The sequence below is a fragment of the Bison bison genome, unplaced genomic scaffold (genome assembly GCF_000754665.1).
Source record: "Bison bison bison isolate TAMUID 2011002044 unplaced genomic scaffold, Bison_UMD1.0 scf7180017864032, whole genome shotgun sequence".
In the NCBI taxonomy this organism is placed as follows: domain Eukaryota; kingdom Metazoa; phylum Chordata; class Mammalia; order Artiodactyla; family Bovidae; genus Bison; species Bison bison.
The window spans coordinates 3,626,789-3,653,904 of NW_011494604.1; the positions used below are offsets into that span (position 1 = coordinate 3,626,789).

General features: G+C 36.5%; 1 protein-coding gene across 1 annotated transcript in view; it reads right to left on the reverse strand.

Annotated features, from left to right (window-relative positions):
* Positions 1–27,116, reverse strand: part of OSBPL11 (oxysterol binding protein-like 11) — a 92,126-nt gene that overhangs the window by 5,348 nt on the left and 59,662 nt on the right. The window contains exons 9-12 of the mRNA XM_010834293.1: positions 24,459–24,957; positions 21,406–21,592; positions 9,905–10,087; positions 2,894–3,047 (exon numbers count right to left, since the gene is read on the reverse strand). Of these exons, the coding sequence (XP_010832595.1) occupies positions 2,894–3,047; positions 9,905–10,087; positions 21,406–21,592; positions 24,459–24,957 (1,023 nt within the window). The remainder of the gene's footprint in view (positions 1–2,893; positions 3,048–9,904; positions 10,088–21,405; positions 21,593–24,458; positions 24,958–27,116) is intronic.

Here is a 27,116-nt window from a genome sequence, read left to right on the forward strand (position 1 = left end):
GTCTTTTCAAATGAGTCAGTTCTTTGCATCAGGTGGCCAAAGTACTGGAGTTTCAGCTTCAGCATCAGTCCTTCCAATGAATATTCAGAACTGATTTCCTTTAGGATGGACTGGTTGGATCTCCTTGCAGTCCAAGGGATTCTCAAGAGTCTTCTCCAACACCACAGTTTAAAAGCATCAATTCTTTGGTGCTCAGCTTTCTTTATAGTGGTGGTGTCATCTGCTTATCTGTGGTTATTTGTACTTCTCCCAGCAATCTGGATTCCAGCTTGTGCTTCATCCAGTCCAGCATTTCTCATGATGTACTCTGCATATAAATTAAATAAGCATGGTGACAATATACAGCCTTGACGTACTCCTTTCCCTATTTGGAACCAGTCTGTCATTCCATGTCTGGTTCTAACTGTTGCTTCTTAACCTGAATACAGGTTTCTAGGAGGCAGGTCAGGTGGTCGGTATTCCTATCTCTTTAAGAATTTTCCACAGTTTGTTGTAATCCACACAGTCAAAGGCTTTGGCATAGTCAATAAAGCAGATGTTTTTCTGGAACTCTCTTGTTTTTTCGATGATCCAATGGATGTTGGCAATTTGATCTCTGGTTCCTTTGCCTTTTCTAAAACCAGCTTGAACATCTGGAAGTTCATGGTTCACATACTGTTGAGGCCTGGCTTGGAGAATTTTGAGCATTACTTTGCTAGTGTGTGAGAGGAGTGCAATTGTGTGGTAGTTTGAACATTGTTTGGCATTGGCTTTCTTTGGGATTGGAATGAAAACTGACCTTTTCCAGTCCTGTGGCCACCGCTGAGTTTTCCAAATTTGCTGACATATTGAGTGCAGCACTTTGACAGGATCATCTCTTAGGATCTGAAAGAGCTCAACTGAATTCCATCACCTCCACTAGCTTTGTTCATAGTGATGCTTCCTAAGGCCCACTTGACTTCACACTGCAGGATGTCTGGCTATAGGTGAGTGATCACACCATCGTGATCATCTGGGTCATGAAGATTTTTTTGTTTAGTTCTTCTGTGTATTCTTGCCACCTCTTCTTAATATCTTCTACTTCTGTTAGGTCCATACCATTTCTGTCCTTTACTGTGCCCATCTTTGCATGAAATGTTCCCTTGGTATCTCTAATTTTCTTGAAGAGTTCTCTAGTCTTTCCCATTCTATTGTTTTCCTCTATTTCTTTGCATTGATCACTAAGGAAGGTTTTATCTCATCTCTCCCTGCTATTCTTTGGAACTCTTCATTCAGGTGGGTATATCTTTCCTTTTCTCCTTTGCCTTTCACTTCTCTTCTCCATGAGTTTAGGCAATCAATATTTGTCATAAAATCTTACGTATCTATTTTGTAGCACCCTGCCATGGCACACCATTTAGAAAGTCATCTTACATCTTACCACCTGAAGGGGCCCAAATGTGAGTCAGCATCTCCAATCTACTGTTCCATCAAGCAGCTGGTTAAGATTACTTAGATGGAAAGAAAATCACTATTTTACTGGACAATTGCCATATCTTGCTACCACTTTCTACATCTGTCTATTCAACATCATAAAATATAATAATGGTATTAAGTGGTAGGCTCTTAATAATAATCTGTCAAATAAAGAATGAATAAGAAGTAGCATGTTTCCATGTCATGTTAGTTGAAAGATACAGGAGGCCTGTCTTAAATTTGGTTGCATCTTTTATCATTACAGTGTCTTGCTCTTAGCCAATAGAGTTCATTTTTAATGATTTATAGAAATCTTCCCTTAGAAAATTTTTCCTGTGTTTGGTATATCTGCTTTCTTAGTGAGCTTGAAATGAAAAAAATCCAAGGTTACCAAACTTCAATCTTGCAGAGTAATTACAATGGTTTTATGTTTTCATATAAAAATAGATGAAAAGGACTTTCCCTTCAATTCCTATCCATGAAAACAGTTGGTATTTATATCAGATATCCAAAGATGAGAAAAATTAAAGCAATGAAATTACTATAATGAATGATGTGCTTTTAAGAGTAATAGCTATGCAAAATTCATATTCAAATTATTTTTCCAGATTTTCTCCTGACAGACCAATTGAAATTCAATGAGTTTCCTTAGACTTGGCTACGGACAAGAAAACTTTTTTTGGCATTGGCTCTGGTCCATTATTCACCTTACTCTGAGTTCTACCAAACAGTAATAAACAAAACAAAACCTTTAAATTTAGAAAAGACTTTAGAAATCATTTAGTCTTAACTGCAAAACCAGTGAATTAAACTCTTCTATATAAGCTCTGGTCTCTTATATGAGCTTAGTGATGGGAACACATTACTATAAAATGTACACTTGTTATTATTGGATATTTTTATTGATAAACAATTCTTTCTTATGTTAAGCTCCTAGATCTAGGCCTGGCTCAAGTCTGCTATCCAAGTTGACAAAAAACTTCTATGTGAAAGCCTATATATATTTGAAGAAAGCTATAATAAACGGCCCCAATTTTCTGTTTTCAGTCTAAACACTCACCATTTCATTCTTTTATCCTTAAGCACTGTAAAGATTTTAGCCCCTTCACTGTCCTCTGTGTGGCTAATTTTTTCATGTATCCCTTAAAATGTGATCTTTAGAAGTGAAAAAATTTCACTGTTGTGGTACAATGGCAACAAACTTAACTGTGTATTCATTATTAAGATTAAAGATTAATCTTAGTATTTTGTGGCGAATTTAAATCCCTAAATCTACTTCAGAACTGCTGGTAAACTATTCTGACAAATTGTAAAAACGTCACAAAAAAGCTCATGGTTAAGCTGGACTATTTTTAGAAACAAAGATATGTACCTATTAATAAGTCAAAAAAGCCTCCTAAGTTAAAGTTCTCATTATGTAGATAATGAGTTTTAGTCTGAAGGCATATAGGACATATACCTCTTTAATAAAATATTTGGTTTTCCAAGGTGTGCCTGTTTCAGTTCGATGCCTTTCTTCAGTTCTCTGGCGTTCTTCCAGGGTACGTTTATGCTCTGTGGCTTTATCGATTTCCGAGTCCCTCAGAGAGTCTGTCACATTTTTCCACAATCGCCTGAAATTAGAAAACCACATGCTTTACAAACATTCTTCAAAAAAAAAAGAATGGATACCTGCAAAATTAACAGTAATTTTCATAAATTACATTTCCTGAATCATATCTATAATTTCACACAAGTTATAAGAATACATACTATGTTGCTGATGTTAATGTCCAAGATGCTGCTGTTTCTGCTTCTTTTTAAATTAAAAATAATGTATTTTTTCCCAAGTTATATAACCAAGATTTTATTTTAAAGAAATTTAGGAAATAAGAAGCAAAAAGAGAAATAAATATTTAAAAAGCTGAAACAGAAGACACCATTTCTGCTTCTGGACATGATGAAATAAGGGGCACCATATTTACCCTCCCACTTTTAATCAGCTAGGAAACTAGACAAAAATATATTGAAACAATGGTTTTCAGATATTGAACAAAAGGCAGCACAGGACAGTGATTCCTGAGAGCAGGCAAACTAATGAGGGGAACACTACGAGCACTCCAACTGACTAGTTAAAGAGCATTTGCAGGCACAGCACAGGGAAGGGGAAGCTCAACAGACTTCAAGCAAAAGAAAACTGCCAAGACAATTCTTGGGGAAAGTATAGTCTGTTCAACAAATGGTGCTGAAAAAACTGGATATCCACGTACAAAAATGTGACCTTAGACTCTCATGTCACAATAAAACTAAGAAGAAGATCTAAGAGAAAATCTTTGAGACTTTGGGTTAGGCAAAGATTTCTTAGCTACAACACCAAAACCATAATCTATAAAAGAAAACATTGATAGTCTCACCTCATCAAAATAAAAACTTATTACTGAAAAAAACACCATTAAGAAAATGAAAAGACGAGCAATAGATGAGGAGACAATATTTACAAAACACATACCCAACAAAGGAATTGTGTCCAGAATTTATAAAGAACGCCTATAACACAATAAGACGACAAACAGTTCAATTTAAAAAATGGGCAAAATTTATAAGTACACATTTCAACAAAGAAGATATACAAATGGCTAACTAGCACATAAAGACATGTTCAACATCATTAGCCATTAAGGAAATACAAATTAAAATCACAGTGAGATACTATTTCAGACCAGCTCGAATGGGTATATTAAATAAGACAGGCAATAACAAATGTTGATGAGGATGAGAACTGGAACCTTCATATGTTCCCGGCAGAAATGTAAAATGGTGCAGCCATTTTGAAAAACAGGCAGTTATGTGAAAAGTTAGACATAAAACCCACACAAACCAGCAATTCCACTCTGAGGTGTTTTACCCAAGAGATATGAAAACATGTCCACAAAAATATTTGCACAAGAATATTCACAGTGGTGTGTCCATGCTAAGTCGCTTCAGTCCTATCTCTCTGTGACCCCATGGATTGTAGCCCACCAGGGTCCTCTGTCCATGGGATTCTCCAGGCAAGAATACTAGAGTGGGTTGCCATGCCCTTCTCCGGGCGATCTTCCCAAACCAGGGATCAAACCCAGGTCTCCCACATTGCAGGCAGATTCTTTACCATTTGAGCTATGCTATGCTAAGTCACTTCAGTCGTGTCCGACTCTGTGCGACCCCATAGACGGCAGCCCACCAGGCTCCCCTGCCCCTGGGATTCTCCAGGCAAGAACACTGGAGTGGGTTGCCATTTCCTTCTCCAATGCATGAAAGTGAAAAGTGAAAGTGAAGTTGCTCAGTCGTGTCCGACTCTTAGCGACCCCATGGATTACAGCTTAATAGGCTCCTCCGTCCATGGGATTTTCCAAGCAAGAGTACTGAAGTGGGGTGCCATTTGACCTATCCCGGAAGCCAAACCAGGAGTAAACTATGGTCTAATGCTCATTTTTGTAAGCAGACTTTTGTTTTAATATAGCAACATCTATCTGTTTTTGTCTATGGCTATTTTCATGCTACAATGGCTGAACTGAGCTGTGGTAGAGACTATCTAGTCCATCAAGCTTAAGATATTCATTCTGAGATCAAACCAGTCAATCCTAAAAGAAATCAATCCTGAATATTCATTGGAAGCACTGATGCTGAAGTTGAAGCTGCAGTACTTTGGCCACCCGATACAAAGAACTGACTCATTGGAAAAGAGCCTGATGCTGGGAAAGACTGAAGGTAGGAGGAGAAGGGGACAACAGAGGATGTGATGGTTGGATGGTGTCACCGACTCAATGGAACTGAATTTGAGCAAGCTCCAGGAGATGGTGATGGACAGGGAAGCCTGGTATGCTGCAGTCCATCGGGTCGAAAAGAGGTGGACACAACTGAGCGACTGAACTGAACTGAGCCTTTAACAAAAGAAGTTTGCTGACCTTTACCTAACTTCTATTTTAAGAAACTATAAAAAGTTAGAGCAAACGATGCATAAAATAAGGAGAAAAAAGGAAATAAGAGCAGAAATCAATGAAAAAGAAAACAGAAACATAGAAATCAATGAAACCAAAAACTAGTTCTTGAGTAAAATTAATGAACCTTTAATCACATTGATCAAGAAAAGAATCATGAATACAAAGAATGAGTGTGACATCATCACAATAGAGCCTACAAACATTAAAAAATAAGCAAATATTATAAAATGCTTATCAATAAATTTGAAAAATTGAACCAAGTCTTTCAAATATAAAAACTACCAAAGTTTGCTCAAGAAGAAGCAGATAACCTCAGTAGCCCTAGGTACTAAAGATATTAAATTTGTGGTTAAAATTTTTCTCCCAAAGAAAACAAAAAACCAATAACCCCCAGGAATGCAGACAAAAAAATCTATAATACAAGTTTAGCATAGAGAATCTCTTAAACACCTGGTTCAATAACAGCCAGATTCTCATATCTGCTTCTACATTCAATCTATTGTGATATATATTGTTTCAGTTAAAGTATATAAAGAAAATATGGCCTCACAAAGATATATAGTTAGTAACGGGAAGGGTATTTTAATAGCTATTTCAAATAACTCAATTCTTTGTTATTATATTAAAACTCAGAAAGTGGTAGTTCTTAAAAGATTAGCTGCAATGTGGAAACTGAAAAATGTCAATGAATTTTTCATACTCTGATACATGAAAATCCATTGGTTTAATTTGTATCTTGAATGGAATTTTTATCCATGCATAATTTTATAATTATCATGCAGTGATCATCTGAAAAAAATTATCTTCCAGATGTTGACATATTTTATTATGTCATATTTTAAAAAATCACCTTCATTAGTTTCATCACTAATTTCATCAGAAAACTCTTTACTAGGGAAGCTTTCAATTCATTGCGACAGATAAAAGTTTCCTAAAATTTTGATATTTGCCTTTAAAAGCTTCATTTTTTCCCTCAAGTTTTACTAAGATACAATCGACATACAGATCTGTATAAGTTTCAGGAGTACAGCATAATGATGTGATTTACATATATTGTGAAATGATTACCACAAGAAGTTAAGATTCATCCTCTCATATAGACACAAAATCAGAGAAACAGAAAAAATTTTTTTTCTTTCTTGAGATGAGAACTCTTAGGATCTATTCTCTCAACCAATTTCAAATATACCAAACAGCAGTATTAACTACAATCATCATGGGGTACGTTACATTCCCAGTACTTGTTTATCTTATAACTGGAGGTTTGTATGTTTTGACTACTTTCATCCAATTCCTTAACTCCCTACCCCACATTTCTGGTAACGACAATCTGGCTTCCTTTCTAAGAATTTTTTTTAAAAAGTTTTGTTGAAATATATGGTTGATATATAACACCGTGTTAGTTCCAGGTATACAACATAGTAATTTAGTATTTGTATTACTACGAAATGTTCACCACAATAAGTCTAGTCAACCTCCATCACCATACATAATTACCAAAAACATTTTCTTCTTGTGATGAAGACTTTTAAGAACTACTTTCTTAGCAACTTTCAATTATCCAGTACAGTATTAACTATAGCCACTATGCTGTACATTATGTCCTCATCACATTTATTTTAAAACTGGAAATTTGTACCTTTTGACCTACTTCATTCATTTCTCACTGCCCAGGTGCCCACCTCTGGCATTTTGGCAATAATGCCAATCTCTGTTTTCTGTATCTGTGAGCTTTTTTTTTTTTAAGATTCCATATATAAGTAATATCATACAGTATTTGTCTTTACATATTTGACATTTCACTTGGCATAATGTTCTCAAGATCCACTCATGTTGTCTCAAATGGCAAGATTTCATTCTTTTTATGGTTGAATAATACTCCCAATTATAAAAATACTGGGAGTATTATCATACAATACAAAAAAAAATACTAACAATTGTATAAGTGAGACCACAGAGTATTTGCTCTTTCTCTGACACTTCATATAATGCCCTCAAGGTCCGTCCATGTTATCACAAATGGTGGGGTTCCTTTCCTTCTTAATAATATTTCATTATAAATACACATCACAACTTGCTTATCCATTTATCTGTCAATGAATGGTTAGGTTGTTTCCATTTAAATTTTATTATTAGCAAAAAAAAAAAATATTGCCAATTGTTTTCCTTTAAATGCCATGTTTACAACATTCATTTACAAGAAAAATGTCTTCCCAATATTAACATTTTAATAGTCTTAATCTGTCTGTCAATCATCTAAGTAAAAATGGTGCTTCAAGAAAGGGTAGTTTGGTTGGAACTCCATCAGTTGCACAAGTTCTCTTCCTTCAGATAATCAGTGTACTTCATAATCTCCCACAAGTGCTTTGTGTATACTTCAAATGTGTCATGAAGAATATTTTTTAAAAAGGTAGGTAATGAATGTTCCAGATCTAACAAAACTAATAATCTGTACTGCTTTTCAAGGACATTTTTAAAAGAAAATGGCTTTGAAAAAACTGCAACGTAGAAAAGAAAAAAAACTGCAGGGCAGCAAGGAATACCACCATTACTTTTACAGTTTGATGCCACTGCCTTGAACGGTGCTAAGGCCCAGCAGTGCTACCCACCACTGCTTTTGTACCACCAATGCAAGTGCCAACAGAGTGAAAAAGGCAAATAATATTTTAGCATTATTAAGAAAGCTTTCTCAACTTGTAAACACCTGGTACAAATATCAAGGGCCCCAGGGGTCCACAAACCAAACCTTGATGCATGCTCCTAAATAAATCCTAAATAATCCTAAATAAGAATTTTTTTTTCAATCACTACTGTTTTATTTTTTGAACCAACCTGAGTTTTTGCATAATGGGTACTAAACATCTGCTTATAAATGGTTTGGTTCCATTTATGTGATCTTTGGAGAAGGCAATGGCACCCCACTCCAGTACTCTTGCCTGGAAAATCCCATGGATGGCGGAGCCTGGTAGGCTGTAGTCCATGGGGTCGCTAAGAGTCGGACACGACTGAGCGACTTCATTTAAGATGGTTAATGCTTCCTTATATTTGATACAGTAATACTTACATGTGATATAAAATTTAAACAGTACAAAAGGGCATTCTGTGAAGAGTAAGTCTGTTTCTTATCAGAGAGATGAATAAGAGGCTCAGTTGTGTCTGACTCTTTGTGACCCCAGGGACTGCAGCCCACCTGTCTCCTTTGTCCATGGAATTTTCCAGGCAAGAATACTGGATTGGGTTGCCATTTCCTCTTCAAGGCAATCTTCCTGACCCAAGGATCAAATCCACATCTCCTGCGTCTCCTTCATTGGCAGGCAGATTCTTTACCATTGCACCACCTGGAAAGCCTAGACCCCAGTATTCCTCTCTGGAAGCAACTACTGCCAATACATTCTGGAGACTACCTTATTAACACATATAGAGCTACTTTATTTACTTTTTAGAAAAATCATTTAATCGCTGCATGGGCTTTTCTCTAGGTGCGGCAAGCGAGTGCTACTCTCTAGTTGCGGAGCTTGGGCTTCTCATTGCCGTGGCTTCTCTTGTTGTGGAGTATGGGCTCTAGAGCACATGGGCTTCAGTATTTGTGGCTCCTGGGCTCTACAGTACAGACTCAATAGTTGTGGCCTATGAGCTTAGTTGCTCTGCAGCATGTGAGATCTTCCCAGACCAGGGACTGAACCCATTATCTCCTGCATTGGCACGAGGATTCTTTGCCATTGAGCAACCAGGGAAGCTCCATTTCATTATCTTTTTTCTTAATATTTATTTTTATTCATTTACTTAGTTGGTGTGATGGGTCTTCGTCGCAGTACATTGGATCTTTGATCTTTGTTGTGGCATGAGGGATCTAGTTCCCTGACTGGGGACTGAACCCAGGCCCCTGCATTTGGAGCATGGAGTCACTGGACCACCAGGGAAGCCCCCCATTTCATTTACTTTTAAAGGCCTATGACATATATTTCCAAAATACCTTCTAGGAAGGTTGTATCAGTTTACCTCTCGAACCAACAATATGAAAATGTCTATTCACTTTTTCCCAAAAAAGATACTATTTAAAAAAATTTTTTTGTCTTTCTGTTAATTTGTATTTCTTTGAATTCTAATTATAATGAACAACTTTCCATTTTCTTAGTGGGTATTGTTTTCTTCTATTTTTGTGGACTACCTCTTTATGCCTTTGCCCATTTTCCTATTAGGGTACCTCTCTTTTTATTAATAATTTGTAAGAGTTTGTATGACAAAGATAGTGATCCTTTAACTGCTAAAAGTTAGTACTTTTGTTCAGTTTACAAATGTTTTATTTTTACTAAAATGTGATTATGTACACATAATGTCATAGCTGGTACAGTGTTTACAACCATGAGATCAGACCAATACTTTCAATTTAGAGATGAGGAAGCTTATCTAAAGTGGTGAAGTGACTTGCCAAGGGTTAGAAATTAGTGAAAAGGCTTAAATTAAGATCTAGACTTTCTGACTCTTTCCTGATGGATGCAAGGATGACACACCTGGATTCAAATGGATCCTGCTTCTCCAAAGGTCTTACTCTTTTCTTCGTCACTGCCAATTTAGTCAAGTCCACGTATTTTGTCTCTCCACTGCTGTAAGCAAACTCAAGAACGCTGTTCCATTCCCCCTGCACTCTGCATACAACAGTGTTGGTGATGTTGTGCTTTACTTCACCTGTAACCCTAGAAGCAGGCAGGAAAATAAAAAAAAAGCTTTAGTAAGTAATACTGTGCTTGTTTCTTAGGGATTTTAAAACCCCAAGAATGTACTTTGTGAATTCTGCTTAAAATAGTTACACAATTCGCTTCAATTTGTCAGTGCCAAAGTCAGGGTCTTTGTAAATCCATGATAGTTTCTAAGATAATTTTTTCAAATAATATTAACTTAATTTTAGAAAGAATACTGGGAATTAAACTAGACTTACCATAAATGATCACAAAGTATGATATTTTAATTTCTGCTACAAACAACTATTATAACATTAAAACTAAGTAGGAATATGAAAAATATTAACTTTTTTTTATTACAGTCAAAAATGTTAAAACACTAGGGGCAGGGTTAAAAAAAAATGTTACAACACTATAGCTTATTCAACATTTTTTAAAAAAGAACTAGTCCTATTTATTTAAAAAATTAAAGTCCCTAGATTTCTCTGGTGGTGCAGTGGATAAAAATCTGCCTGCTGATGCAGGAGACATGGCTTCAGTCTCTGGCCCAGGAAGATCTCACATACCACAGAGTGACTAACCTTGCGCACCACAACTGCTAAAACCTATGGGCCCTAGAGCCTGTGCTCTGCAACAAGAGAAGACCCTGAAATGAGAAGACTATGCACTACAACGAAGAGTAGCCCCAACTTGTTGCAACTAGGAAAAAACCCACACAAAGCAATGAAGACCCAGTGCATCCAAAAATAAATCAATGAATAAATAATTTTTAAATTAAAAAAAAAGTTTAGAAAATTTGAAATTCTGAATACATAAATTCTGTATAAAATCACATACGCTTAATTTTAAGTTAAATACAGAAACCAGATAATAAGAGATAGAAAAAATAAGATATATTAAAAATTTTATAATTCTCTTAAAAAGAGCACTGGCATACAAAAATTATTGCCAGCAACACAAAACTCTGAGAGTGCTCAAGCACTACTGTTCAAAGTTTAATGAAGGATTATCTGGCTGGTTTATCAACAGACAGATAGGATGCAGCTCAAATGAAGGTTGGAATAGAAAACAGGTCTAATTATTTTTAATGAAGTACTCTATGTTCACTGTTGGACACAAACAACAGGGTAAGACTAGACAAAGATTAAGAACTCAAAGAATAGTGAGCAAATATTAGGGTCTGGTCAGTGTACCAGGGATTATGGTTTATCTGGATTCAAAAGGGAATCCAAAGGACCCAAGCCCATGTTCAGGTGACAGCTCAGGAACCCGAAGTAGCATTTGTCAGATATAAGTCAAGGGCCTGGGAACCAGAAGGATATGTTGAATTTAAGGAATCCAAAGCTTTTAATCAGGAGAAGTGAATGGCCTACAAATTCAAAACTCAAGGCAAAGGTATAGGAGCCAATGGGCTATCTGGTGGCTCAGTCGTAAAGTACCTGCTTGCGGTGCATAAGACACTGGGTCGATCTCTGGGTCAGGAAGATCCCCTGGAGAAGGAAATGGCAACCCACTCCAGCATTGTCACCTGGTAAATCTCATGGAGAGGAGCCTGGCAGGCTCCATGGGGTTCATGGCGGGGCAAAAGGATGAGACCTGACTCAGTGACTAAACATCAACAACATCAACAACAGCACAGGAGCCAATAAGCAAATGAACCAGATCTTAGAGATGAAGGTGTACTAGGGTTTAGAATCCAAGAGCAGACCAAACATCAAAAATCAAAAGTTAGAAAAAAATAAATACCTAGGCATAACTGTAGCTAATTAGACACAAAGATGGAGAAGGCACTGGCACCCCACTCCAGCATTCTTGCCTGGAAAATCCCATGGACGGGGGAGCCTGGTGGGCTACCATCTATGGGGTTGCTAAGAGTCGGATATGACTGAGCGATTTCACTTTCACTTTTCACTTTCATGCATTGGAGAAGGAAATGGCAACCCACTCCAGTGTTATTGCCTGGAGAATCCCAGGGACGGGGGAGCCTGGTGGGCTGCAGTCTATGGGGTTGCACAGAGTCGGATACGACTGAAGCGACTTAGCAGCAGCAGCAGCAGCAGCAGACACAAAGAACACTAAGTCTGCTAGATTACAGCAGAAGTGGGAACTCTGGGTTATAATTCAAAGCATATGAACTTAAATAACTATGCTGCTAAGGGGTTTTCCCTGATTTTTGTGACATCCATGTTTCTTCTCTGATCCTATCTGCCAACATTGTTTCCTTCCTTGAAAATGTATATCTAACCAAACAGGATATAAAGAAATGGCACTAAACACTTACCTCTTCCATCTTATAACCAGACACACTCAAAACTATATTCTGCAAACTTAGGGATAATAATCCATTTCTCACTTGATCTTTCTTTTATTGCCACAATCTCTCAAGTTATTATCTCTGTCACAAGCCTTTCCACTTGAGAAGTAACAAGCATGCTGGGTTACATGGAATCTTTGCTCCTTACTGCAGTTACATAGCAAGATCATCATGACAAGAAATGGGGCAGGGAACAAGAACTGCCCATGCTAGAGATAGGCCATGCATACACACGTGCTAAGTCGCTTCAGTTGTGCCCTACTCTGTGCAGCTCTATGGACGTCAGCCTGCCAGGCTCCTCTGTCCAGGGGATTCTCCAGGTAAGAATACTGGAGTGGGTTGCCATGCCCTCCTCCAGGGAATCTTCCCAACCCAGGGATTGAATCTGTCTCTTATGTCTCCTACACTGGCAGGTGGGTTCTTTATCACTAGCGCCAACTGGGAAGCCCATAGAATACTAGAAAATCACTGGATATATTAACTTGGCTTCATACAGGAAGCTTTTATTTAAAGACTGAAAGTTAAGATTTCAGCTTTGGGTTTTATTGATATGTATATAAGAAACACCACATGAAAGATAATTATATTTTATGCAGAACAACTACAGGACACACTGTCCTATCACGTTACTTAATGCCACTACATGAGAATACTCATCCTTTTCCATCACCATGTTTATTATAATAACAGATGTTATTTTTAACTGTCTGTTATACATGAGTTTTTTCTAAAAGCCTTACAAATGCTTTCCAAAGATAGGGTCCTGAATTCTAATACTAGAATGTCTAAGCTTCTTGATATATTGAGTACCACTGTGAGTTTTCCAAATTTGCTGGCAACAGGACTGCAAACGGTCAGTTTTCATTCCAATCCCAAAGATGGGCAATGCCAAAGAATGTTCAAACTACAATACAATTGCGCTCATTTCACATGCCAGCAAAGTAACGCTCAAAATTCTTCAAGGCTTCAACAGTACGTAAACAGAGAACTTCCAGATGTACACGCTGGATTTAGAAAAGGCAGCAGGACCAGAGATTAAATTGCCAACATCCTTTAGATCATAGAAAAAGCAAGGGAATTCAAAAGAAATCCTCTGCTTCATTTGACTACACTAAAGCCTCTGACAGCGTGGATCACAACAAACTGTGGAAAATTCTGAAAGAGATTCAAATACCAGACCACCTTACTTGTCTCCTGAGAAACTTGTATGCAGGTCAAGAAGCAATAGTTAGAACCGGACATGGAACAACAGACTGGTTCCAAATTGGGAAAGGAATATGTCAAGGCTGTACACTGTCACTTTGCTTATGTAACTTATATACAGGGTACATCATGCAAAATACCAGGCTGGATGACTCACAAGCTGGAATCAAGATGGCCGGGAGAAATATCAACAACCTTAGATAGGCAGGTGATACCACTCTAATGGCAGAAAGCAAAGAAGAACTAAAAAGAGCCTCTTGATGAGGGTGAAAGAGTGAAGTGAAAAAAAACTGGCTTAAAACTCAACATTCAAACAACTAAGATCATGGCATATGGTCCCAAAACTTCATGGCAAACAGATGGGGAAAAGTAGAAACAATGACAGATATTATTTTCTTGGGCTCCAAAATCACTGTGGACTATGACTGCAGCCATGAAATTAAAAGACACTTGCTCCTTGGAAGAAAAGCTATGATAACCTAGACAGCGTATTAAAAAGCAGAGACCTCACTTTGCTGACAAAAGTCCACATATGGACTGTGTAGGTGTAGTCAAAGCTATGGTTTTTCTGTAGTCATGTATGGACGTGAGAGCTGGACCATAAAGGCTGAATACCGAAGAATTGATGCTTTCAAACTGTGAGGCTGGAGAAGACTCTTTAGAATCCCTTGGACACCAAGGAGATCAAACAAGTCAATCCTAACAGAAACCAACCCTGAGTATACACTGGAAGGACTGATGCTGAAGCTGAAGTTCCAATATTTTGGCCACCTGATGTGAAGAGCCAATTTGTTGGAAAAGACTCTGATGCTGGGAAAGACTGGGCAGGAGAAGGGTCAACAGAGGATGAGATGGTTAGATGGCATCACCAACTCAATGGACACAAGTTTGAGGAAACCCTGGGAGATAGAGAAGGACAGGAAAGCCTGGTGTGCTACAGTTCACGCGGTCATAAAGAGTCAGACACAACTTAGCAACTGAAAAACAAAAGCTTCTTGAAGGCAGATGTTGTTTTTTTTTTTTCTTTTCTATATCTTCAGTGTGCCACTTAGCAGTTAGCTGACACAATCTTAATGACATTATACCACTACGTATATTTTAAAATGGAAAATGGGATCAGGATATGGAAAAGGGCATGAGGAACAGTTAACTAGGCCTGTTTGGCTCCATCAGAGATAGCTGTGGAAAATGAGGGAGTAAGGAAAGGCAAGTGGAAGATAATATATTTATACCAAATGCAGACAGCAGATAATGTGTCTGCTTGATTGCAGATAGCAGTAAAAAACTAGGCTATGTCTGAGGAGGGAGGCATGGCTAATAAAGACACCAAAGAGAGCCTAAGTTAAAATATTCTGTAAAATCAAAGAAAAGATATCAAAATAGAGAAGCCTGTTTCTAATATTAATCTTTTAAATGCAAAATTAAGTGAAATCATTGGTTTTAAGTGAAATCTCAGTGGAAAAAATGAGGAAACTCTAGAGTCAACCAAAGTATACTTCCAGGTAACAAAAAGGCCTTGTGGACAGGTTAAAAGATACAAAAGGAGAAAAGAAGCCAACTTAAGTAAAATATTAAAAGAAATAAGATGGCAAATATAATGACTGGTCATTAACAAACCAAGGATATCTATCTAAAATTATTAGAAGTCTTCAAAAAGTCAAAGTATGAACACCAGGTATCAAAAGCCAGTAAGGCTTTTGAAATTCTTGGTTTTGGATACTCCTTCCCTCTTAGGAACCCAGATGTCAAGATAAGAGAAGCTCCAATAATGTGGAAAGGCCACATGCAGTCCCCCTTGGATTACAGCCCCAGCTGAGGCCCTGGTCAACAGCCAGCTCTCCTGCTTCCCATGTGACTGAGCTGCTTTTGATACTCAGCTGGCTCAAGCCTCTAGGTAACTGAAGCCAAATCAAGGCCCAACTACAACCACATGAAAGATGCCATGTGAGAATCACCTAACTGAGCATAGCCAATCCACAAAACTATAAAGATAATAATAAATTGCTGTTTCAGCACTAAATTTTAGAGAGGTTTATTACAATCCATAGATAACTAGGTCATCATCCAAACTTATCTTAGATATACTGGCTTCCCCTATAACAGTCAGTTACTCCTTGAAGTCTGTCCATTCTGAATGCCTAACTGGTCTCCCAACTTTTAATGTCCCCCCACACACACCTAATCTAATCTTTATCTGCCACCAAATTGATTTTTATTGATGGGAAGCATACCACTTCCAGATACAACATTGTTCATATTGTATTCTTATAAAAAATGTATAACCTGAACCTAAAACAAAAGACAAACCCAAATTAAAGAGATGCATTTTATAAAACCGGCCTGTATTCTTCAAAAATGTCAATGTCATAAATGACAAAGAAAGGCTGAAGAAATATTGCCAATTAAATGAGACTAAAGGGATATAACAAGAAAATGTAATGTATGATCCTGGGTCAGGAGAGAATACATCCCTAATTATCAGGCCAATTTACAAAAATTTAATATGCATTATACATTAGATTGGAGAAGGCGATGGCACCCCACTCCAGTACTCTTGCCTGGAAAATCCCATGGACAGAAGATTTTCCATCCAGGCAGTAGGCTGCAGTCCATGGGGTCGCGAAGAATTGGACACAACTGAGTGAGCGACTTCACTTTCACTTTTCACTTGCATGCATTGGAGAAGGAAATGGCAACCCACTCCAGCGTTCTTGCCTGGAGAATCCCAAGGACGGGGGAGCCTGATAGGCTGCTGTCTATGGAGTTGCACAGAGTCAGACACGACTGAAGCAACTTAGCAGCAGCAGCAGTAGCATATATTAGATAATGGTATCGTATCATTTTATATTTCCTGAATTTGACAACATTCGTGATTATGTTGGTTTCCCTGGTGGTTAGACAGTAAAGAATTTGCCTGCGATGCAGGATACTCAGGTTCAATCCCTGGGTTGTGAAGATCCCCTGGAGAAGGGAATGGCTACCCAGTCCAGTACTCTTGTCCAGAATATCATGGACAGAGTAATTATGTAAGAGCATTTTCCTGTTCTTGGGAAATTCTGGCTGAAATACTTGGGGTAAAGTGTCACGATGTTTTTAACTCTCAAATGTTTCAGGAATAATAATAACAATAAAACAACAATGACAATAAAGTATGTGCGTATAAATATAGAGAGATTTTGATAAGGCTGTTGTAACAAAATGTTACCAACTGGAAATCTAGGCAAACGGGACATGAGAATTTTTATAACTCTTCTGTGGGTTTGAAATGATTACAAAAGAAAAGATAAAAATAAGTAAAACAAACAAAATATATCATTAAATGTTTGAAAGTTTCATTGGCTCCCACTGCCTTCAGAATAAATATTGAATTTGTCAACAAAAATATCACTAAAGATAATAATGATAGGAATGTTAAATCATAAAAGGAAGGCTGAACATGCCCTATCTTTTAAAGTCCCTCTAACTTTTAAAATAGATTCTGTTATCAACAAAATTGTGGCTACAAAGTAGTTAAATAAATGAAACTATTTTTGTATCGAAGGTCTATGAAAATTACATACAGAGAAAAAAGGAACTATAAAATTAGCCACCTTTCCTCCCACTCGCCAACCTGAATCCTAATCCAGCTAATTTGCTCTCTGGAGCTGCCCTTGGAGATTCAGCCATTGGTGGGCATCAGGCTCGTCAGCACATCTCTACTTTGCTTGTTTACTGCCTGCTCCTAGCAGGGAATACTGAGTGAGACAGACAACAGCTGAGTTTTAAAAAATACAGACACAGGAAGTCAAAGGATATGATTATGGACTTCATCAGGAAGAGTGGGTATTGCTGAGCGTTAAGAGTTCACAGAACAGAGAAGCCTTATGATAAATAATAATGATTTCAAAAGAAGTCCAGTCATTATTTACTCAATATAGACATGGGAGAACTCACCCTGGAGAAAAATCTTTATTAGTCATTCATATGTTAAATGGCACAAGAGAAAACAAAGAAGAGGAAAATTATATGAAGACAAATGCTGTGAGGCAACTCTCTATAATCATTCACTCCTTAAACGACATGAAAGAGTCCATACCAAAAAAAAAAATATTAAAAAACCCTGTATGAATGAGATTTATGTGGGAAAGTCTTTCATCACTACTTGACTCAGGTAATACAAGATAATTTACACAATTTACAAATGTAGTAATTGTGTAAATGGCCAGTAAATGTAGACTTTAGCCAGAGCTCTACCTTAATTGACATCAGAGAACTCCGAGGAAGAAATGCTATTTTTGAAATCAATGTAGGAGACCCTTTAGCTGGAGCTCTGGCCTCAATGTACAGAAGACAATTCATATTGGGGAGTAATCCTATATACATAATGAATGGGAAGAAGTCTTCAACAGGAGACTCTTGATGAGTACCAGAGAATTCATAGAGCAGATACAAGTTCAATTAAATGAATGTGAGAAATTCTTTATTCATTGAGCAACACTTGTAAAACGTGAGAATTCACTGGAGAACAACACCTTGAATAATATGAATAAAGGAAAGTCTTCAATAACTATTAAAAACCTTATAATATTAAAGATTTCTCCCTGGAGAAATTCTATACATACAGCCAATATGTAGGTGTAACTCTCAATTTATTAAATATGAAGAGAGTGCACAACAGGTGTTTTCAAACTTCTGAAAGGTTATCCTAGAGGAAAAAGGGAGTATCAATTGTACAAAGCTCCAAAAATATCAAATTCAAGGGCTCATACAGAAGTTAACCAGTAGCAGATCAAAACATCATTGGGAAAAGCTATAATTTGACAGGGTGGATAAGACTGTATCTTTAAGAAGAAAGAAACTCACATTTACTGTATTTCCCTCACACTATATACAAAAATAAACTCAAAATGATTTAAAGACCTAAAGCCATAAAACTTCTAGAGAAGAACATAGGAGAAACACTTTTTAGCATAACTTGTAGCAGTATTTTCTTGGATTAGTACAAGGAACAAAAGCAAAAATAAATGAATGGGAACTAATTAAATTTAAAAGCTTTTGCACAGCAAACAAAACCATCAACAAAATGAAAAGAAAAACTATGGAACATGAGAAATATTTGAAAATGATTTGATCAATAAGGGATTGACACCATAACATTGTATAGCAATTAACCTCCAATAAAAAGGGGGGGGGCGGTTAACATCCAAAATACACAAACACCTCATACAACTCAGTATCAAAAAAAACTCAAACAACCAATCAAAAAGTGGGCAAAAGACCTAAATAGACAGTTTTCCAAAGATGGCATACAGATGGCTAACATCAACATGAAAAGATGCTCAATACTGCTAACCAATAGAGAAATGCAAATCAAAAAACAGTAAGATATTACCTCACCCTTGTCACAATCACTATCATATCAAAAAAATCTCCAAGTATCCAAAGAAACACAAACAAAAAAATCCCAGAAAAATAACTAAGTGATGACGAGACAGGCAATCTACTGAAAAAAGAATTCAGAGTAAAGATAGTAAAGATGACTCAAGACCTCAGAAAAAGAAGAGAGGCACAGAATAAGAAGATAGAATTGTTTAACAGAGCTGGAAGATACGAAGGACAAACAGAGTTGAACAACATAATAACTGAAATGAAAAATACACTAGAAGAAATCAATAGTAGAATAAATGAGGCAGAAGCACAGATAAGTGAGCTGGAAGACAGAGTAGTGGAAATCACTGCTGCAGAACAGAATAAAGATAAAATAATGAAAAGAAATGAAGACAGTTTAAGAGACCTCTAGGACATTACATGCACCAATATCTGCATAATAGGGGTCCCAGAAGGAGAAGGGTCCCAGAAGAGAATAGGGCTTCCCTAGTGGTTCAGATGGTAAAGAATTCCCCTGTAATACAGGAGACCTGGGTTCGATCCCTGGGTTGGGAAGATCCCCTGGAGGAGGGCATGGTAATCCACTCCAGTATTCTTGCCTGGAGAATCCCCAGGGACAGAGGAGCCTGGTGGGGTCACAAAGAGTGGGATATGACAGTGACTAAACACAGCACAGCACAGAAGGAGAAGAGAGAGAAAAGGCCTGAGAAAATACTTGAAGAGATTACAGAAAACTTCCCTAATATGGGAAAGGAAATAACGACCCAAGTCCAGGAAACACAGAGTCCCATACAGGATAAACCCAAGGAGGAACACACTGAGATACATATTAATCAAACTGACAAAAATTAAAGACAAAGAGAAAATATGAAAAGCAACAAATAACACTCAAGGGAATCTCAGTATGGTTATCAGCTAATTTTTTCCAGTAGAAGCTTTGCAAGCTAGGATATATTGTACCTCTGCAGGCTCAATATATTAAAGTGATGAGAAGGAAAAACCTACACCCAAGAAAACTCTACCTAGCAAGGCTCTTGTTCAGAGCTTTACAGAAAAACAAAGGCTAAGAGAATTCAGCACCACCCAATCAGCTTTACAATAATTGCTGAAGGAACTTCTCTAGGCAGAAAAGGCCACAACTAGAAACAAAAAAAGATTATGAGTGGGAAAGTGAAAGTAAAAGTCCTTCAGTGGTGTCCAATACTTTGCGACCCCATGGACTATACAGTCCATGGATTCTCCAGGCTAGAATACTGGAGTGGGTAGCCGTTCCCTTCTCCAAGAGATCTTCCCAACCCAGGGATCGAACCTAAGTCTCCCACATTGCAGGTGGATTCTTTACCAGCTGAGCCACCAGGGAAGTTATGAATGGGAAAGCTCACCAGTAAACATAAAGCAAAGGCAGGAAATCATCGACAAAATGTGAACCATAATAATACCTTCTCTGAGGATAAAGGACAACTATTTTGATAATCTCCAGTGGTTCTGTTTGAGTGATTTTTTTTTTTAATTCTGTGCTTCAGTATTTTGAAATTCGTATTTTTTAAGGCCCATTCAATGCCTGGGAGTCAATAAATCTTTCCACTTCTAAGACTGTTCAGTACTAGCTGTCTGGTAAAGACGTAAAATAGCTATACACACTGAAAGTTTCATACATAACCGAAGCTAGTGCATTCTGGTATAACCATGTAAGAAAACTTTTTGCAATAATAAAGTCAAATTTTCATTCCCTATGACCCAACAATTCCACTCCTAGATATCTATCAAACATAAATTCATACATTCACCAATGTTCTAGAAACACTATTTGAAATGGCCCAAAATCAACATACATACTTTTATATGTTATTCTTTAATACAAACTGTAAAGAAAACTATCCCTACTTCAGAATAATCAGAATAGACATCAAAAGCTAAAACAAGGGGTATTCTTTTGAGGATCCTGTTAGAAAACTTGTCTTCATGTAGTTGGGTGATCTGGACGAGTGCTAAAGAGACCAACAAACCATTAAGGAGTATAATAACTGGCCCATTCCTAGATGGAATCAGAACAAAGCCATTATTCAGTACTGGTGCCTGAAGATATTGACTTCCATCATTGTGCTTCTTGAATTATTCTTTATAGATTAGTAGATATATTTTCTTCCTAATCTGTAGCAATATTACCTCTACTGAAGTCTCGGTCCAAATCTGAATCACTTTAAAAGCAGAAATTGGACCAGAAACAACGTACCATTTGTTAGGAGTTCTAGTTTATTAGAGTAGAAAGATCTGTCACTATTTTTAAAATCAGATCATAATTTCCAGAATTCCTTCAAAGATGAAATATATTAAAAAAATAAACATGAAAGAAATCCAACCTCATTTCACAAAAAACAAAGCAGAAAATGAATGAGTTATAATACAAGATTAAACTGATAAGAGCCAGATATCACTAAAATATTCTTACCGGTGCAGTTTGCCACCATAAAACGGCTTCGTATGAAATGTGATGCTGGCTGAGTACCCAGTTTTTGCACAGTTGACGTTGACTTTACCACCCAGTTCTACCCAAGGAACAGTTAAAATTGACCGGGCATATGCACAAGGCAGAGAAAACGTATACTCTTCTCCATGCTCCAGTAGACTGAGAATACCTGAATGTGAAAACATGAAGGTGGATAGTATGTTTAAAAAACAAACAAACAAACAAAAAAAACAAACAAAAAAAAGATAGCTATGAAAAATCCATATTAGGATTTTCTTCTGCCTGGTAAAGGAACATCATAATTTTGCTTAATTTTCTTTTTGCTTTGGATGAAATTGGATTCATTTACAATTACATTTGACAACAATTCATGGTAACAGTTAATCAAGGTTACTTTCATAATGACCTTATTATCCCTTTGGGTTCATGGAACAAAATTCCCTCTAATGCTCCTAAAAATAAAATAAAACTTCAAGTCAGAATTTAAGTCCATGCTAGACTGTATCATCCTAAGATCTGATCTTTAGCTAGTACTAATAACTTTTAAAGTAGTTTTTAGAACAACTAAATATCTAACATAACATAGAACTTAATCTCAAACAACATGGGGGGAGTTCGTCATTTTATTCTATGCATATTAAGATAGAAAAAAGTTATTTTATGATATAAACTAATGTCATCATAGTAATTTTGCTTGCCAAATTCTGAAATATTTAAGGCAAAGCTACAAGAGTTAGAAATGGCAGTTTTCAAACAATATTCTAATGGGGCTTGTTCCATATTAAATGATAGTATATTAAAAGATGACTTTAAAAAACATATATGAAAGAGAGTTACAGGGAAAAAAGGGAATTACATTAATGAATAATCAATCTATCACAGATGATTAAGAGACATTGAGAAGACTTGAGCTAATTACATTACTAACCTAAGCTCATTACCTAGTTCACCATCAAAATAAACACTGAACTGGATATGTACTGCTAGTTTGAACTCTGAGGATATCTCTCTCTTAATAAATGCTCATCAAGTACTGTGTTCTTAATGTTCACAAAAAAGGGCAAAAATTATATTTTCATATAGTCAAATTTTTAGGACAAATAGATTGAATTCTAAAGCAGTCTACTTTACATAAAGCAACAGCAACTATTTTTTGTAGTAGTTTTCACACAGGGCGATAATAAATTGAGCCACATGAAAAGAAACATGGTTTTGTATATATTTATATATAATGGGAGCTCTGACTATATATATGTATATATATGTCAGAGACATATATATATTTGGTTATTCAAGTATTTGATAATAATTTGATTAATTCTAAGTTGGAAAGGAAATCATGTTCCTTTCTAAAAACATTTGGCCTTATAAATTGGATTCAGGATCTTTTATTTCTAGGAATATAGTTAACAAAAGTTAACATTCATTATGGAATTTAAGGTCCAAGAAATATGTAATTATTGAAAAGGAAAATAAGACTAGCTAGGATAACTGAAATTCAAAGAATCCTAAAATCTCATTTATCTAATAATTAAACACATTTTCCTCCTACTTTAAAAGAAAAACAGCTGCTAACAGGAGTAAAATAAATTGTGAGAAGTTCCATTCTCTGATTTAATTTACCTTCTGTTGAAGGTGTCAATGGTAATTTAATTTTAAAAAGACAAATCTATGAATATACAACCAGCACTTAAATAATAATAAAAAAATATCAATACCACCTTCTCGTTTAACACATGAGTAAGCTATTAATGCTTTTCCTCATTTCTTGAGGTATTTCCTTTCTTAGAGTGGGAGAAGCCACCAGATACTATCTGTCTCATGAACTGGTAAGAGTAACTGGCCTTGGGGAGAGTGTGCCAAAGAATGAGGGTCTTAATCTGACTATGCCTTAATTTCTATGATTCTGGACACATTCCATCACTACCAGACTTCAGGTTTTTCATCTCTAAAATAAGTAAACTGCTTTGTGAAGAGCCTAAGGTTAATGTGATAGACCTTATAACGGAGTTAGCCAACTCTTTTTTTTTTTTTAATACAATATCTTACTATGTTATAAAAAATTTGATTAGTTTGAAACATTACTTGGAAACTGACTCATAGCACAACAGGTGTTAAAGATGAGGAATGCTTGTAAGGGGAATAAAATATTTTCTTCAGGGCTAAAAAAAACACAATCTCAAAATGTTAGGGTCACAGGCTTAACTACACCATGCTTATATTTAAAACAAATTTTCTCATGCATAGGAGTGTTCCTTTGACATTAAAATAGCAGAGTTTTTTTCTTCCATTATATTTTCATTAACTCTGCAATGATTTCTGTGGAGACTTGTCTGTTGTTGTTAATCTGTTTTTTGTATTCTTAGCCAAAAAACACAGAACTTCTTTTAATTGTTAAAAGAAATTAAAAGAAAACAATTCCTTTTAAAAACAATTTCTTTTAATTGTTATAATCATTTGTGCTGGAATAGATTTAAAGTTTGGCAGTATATTTTAAAATATTTTATTAATATTTCCTATGATATATAAAAGATACAGACATAGATTTACCTAGAAAATATTTCTTGAGTGCTATTTATAATAAAAACATGTTTTATGTTTTAAAGCATTATCAATAACTTGAGAAAATATTCACTGCAAAAAAGGAGGACACAACTACATAGAGAGAATCCTAATTTTATAAAACTGAAAGTATGAACACACACATAGAAAAAATACAAAATACTAGCTATATTTATTTATCTCTGAATGAAGGAATTAGACATACTTTTTCACCTTGACACTTTTCTAAGTTTACTAAACTTTCTATAATAAAAATAATTTACATTTAAAATCAGGAAAAAAATTGCAAAAGAAATTTTTATTTGTTGATAGATTCACCCTCTCCCCTCTACCAACATTCTAAAACATACTAGGAATTGGGGGAAAAAGTAGTACACACACAGTTCAAATTTACAATTAATATTTATCTAGCTTCCCCCAATTTAAGGCTATAGTTTGATGTGAAAAATTGGAGAATAATTTTTTCTACTTACCTTCCCCAACCATTGTCACGCCTATTGACATGCCTAAGAATTTGCTCTTAGTCCAGACATGTGCATTTACACATATCTTCCTCTCTGCACATTCAGCATAAAATCCTGAGACTGGAGGATGATGGGAAACCTGCTCGGCAACAAATCTGACTGTGTAACAGTCTGAACCCATCTGGTTCAAAGCCTCCTCTGATGGAGGTACATGATTTGTGATGGCCTGGGTAGAAGAGCTGTTAATGACACTGGATGCTACCTCGCTTTTGGGCATCCTCCAGGAACAGTGAAACGTTTCTCCAATGATAGGATTGTATGGTTTCTTAGCAATGGCTCCTTTACGGCCTTCGTGAAATGAAGTAAGGTAGTACTCAACAAAACGAATCATCCTGTCCTCAGCTGTAGCTCCATTAGTGATGGCTATAAATAGGTCTGGATGAGACATAAAGTCTGCATACATTTCCAACAAGGATCGCTTCTCTAAGATAAATGTAGGAAGCACCACCTAAAACAACAATAACAACAACAAATCAACCAAAGAGGGAAGTACAAAAAAACAGTAATAAATACTTTCAGAGAATTGAGATGATATTATACACATGAAACAAGAATGCTTTCTGAAAAAGAAAATTCAGAAAAAATTAAAACATGATAGGAAAAAGTAAAATTCAAGAGAATGGTTAGAAGATAAAGGTGAGGACCTTCCTAGTCTGGTCCTCTATTCTCCTATGAGATTTCTGCTTCTTTCAAGTCTGTTTCTTTATTTTGGTCTTTATATTCCTAATTAGAGGTCTTCTCAAAGACCTGATACATCTGTAGAGAATGATTCTTATTTCCCTGAAAATATTTCATTCTAGATGGGTATTAAAAGCAGAGTCACAAAAGACAAGTAATTTGTGTCAGTAAAAAATAAGCGTGTTATACTTTGAGGAAATCAAAATTGAAAAAGACACACGTACTCCAATGTACACTGCAACACTATTTACAAGAGCTAGGACATGGAAGCAACCTAGATGTCTATCAACAGATGAACAGATAAATAAGTTGTGGTACATATATGCAATGGAATATTACTCAGCCATAAAAAGGGATGCATTTGAGTCTGTTCTAATGAGGTAGACGAACCCAGAGCTTATTATACAGAGTGAAGTAAGTCAGAAAGACAAACATGGTATATTAATGCATATACAGGGAATATAGAAAGATGGTGCTGATGAACCTATTCACTGGGCAGCAGTGGATATGCAGACATAAAGAAGAGACTTACAGACATAGAATGGAAGAAGAGGGTGGGACTAATGGAGAGAGTAGCAAGGAAACATATATACTACCATATGTAAAATAGATAGTCAATGGGAATTTGCTGTAGGTAACAATCTAGAGCAGAGAAGGCAATGGCACCCCACTCCAGTACTCTTGCCTGGAAAATCTCATGGACGGAGGGGCCTGGTGGGCTGCAGTCCATGGGGTCACTAGGAGTCGGACACGACTAAGCGACTTCACTTTATTTTTTCACTCTCCTGCATTGGAGAAGGAAATGGCAACCCACTCCAGCGTTCTTGCCTGGAGAATCCTAGGGACGAGGGAGCCTGGTGGGCTGCAGTCTATGGGGTCGCACAGAGTCGGACATGACTGAAGCGACTTAGCAGCAGCAGCAGCAGCAACAATCTAGAGGGGTGGGATGGGGAGGGAGGTGGGAAGAAGGTTCAAGAGGGAGGGAACATTATGTGTACCTATGATTGATTCATATTAATGTATGGCAGGAACAAGCTCATTGTTATGAATCAATTATTCTTCAATTAAAAATAAATTTAAAAATATAAGCATGCTTAAAAGGAAATAGCCTTTCCAAATGGTTAAGGTCAAACAATCAATTCAGCACTTGAAGAGGGTCAACTGAAAAAAAAAAAAACAACCACTTCAAATTCCTAGATTGGATAAAAGTATCATAAGGGGAAAGACATAAGGGAAGAGAATGGTAATTTACATTTAATTTTAACCTCAAGAAGACTAATTCTAAGAAAAGACCTTTTGATACTTAAAGCCAGGTAAATAGTAGGAAGATTAAACATTTTATTTAAAGCAGAATTGGAGAAGCACTGAAATTGGTTCAACTCTGTGACAAAACAATCTGGCAACATTTTTTCAAGAGCCTGAAGATTTCATATCCATTTAGCCTAATAATGATTCTTTGAAGAATCTAGTCTTAGGAAGTAAGAAACGTGAAAATAAAATTAAAACAGTCTATGTTTTTAACTCTGTACTGTGCTTAGTCAGTTCAGCTGTGTCCAGTTCTTTGCAACCCCATGGACTGTAGCCCACCAGATTCCTCGATCTATGGGGACTGTCCAGGCAAGAATACTGGAATGGGTTTGCAGAAGAGCTATGCCCTTCTCCAGGAGATCTTCCCAGCCCAGGGATCGAACTGAGGTCTCCCGCATTGCAAGCGGATTCTTAACTAGCTGAGCCACAGGGATGCCCCAGAATACTCTGGGTCTAGTTAAGTGATATGATAAAAGGGTACAAAGTAACCCTCTATAAATTAAATGATTGATATTAAGACAATTTCCCACCTAGCCCTCTTCTCCTCCCTGACTCCTACTTGCTTTACCTACCTAAGCAAGAAGTTAGAAGAATTTTCTTCTAGGGGAACTTGACTAACCA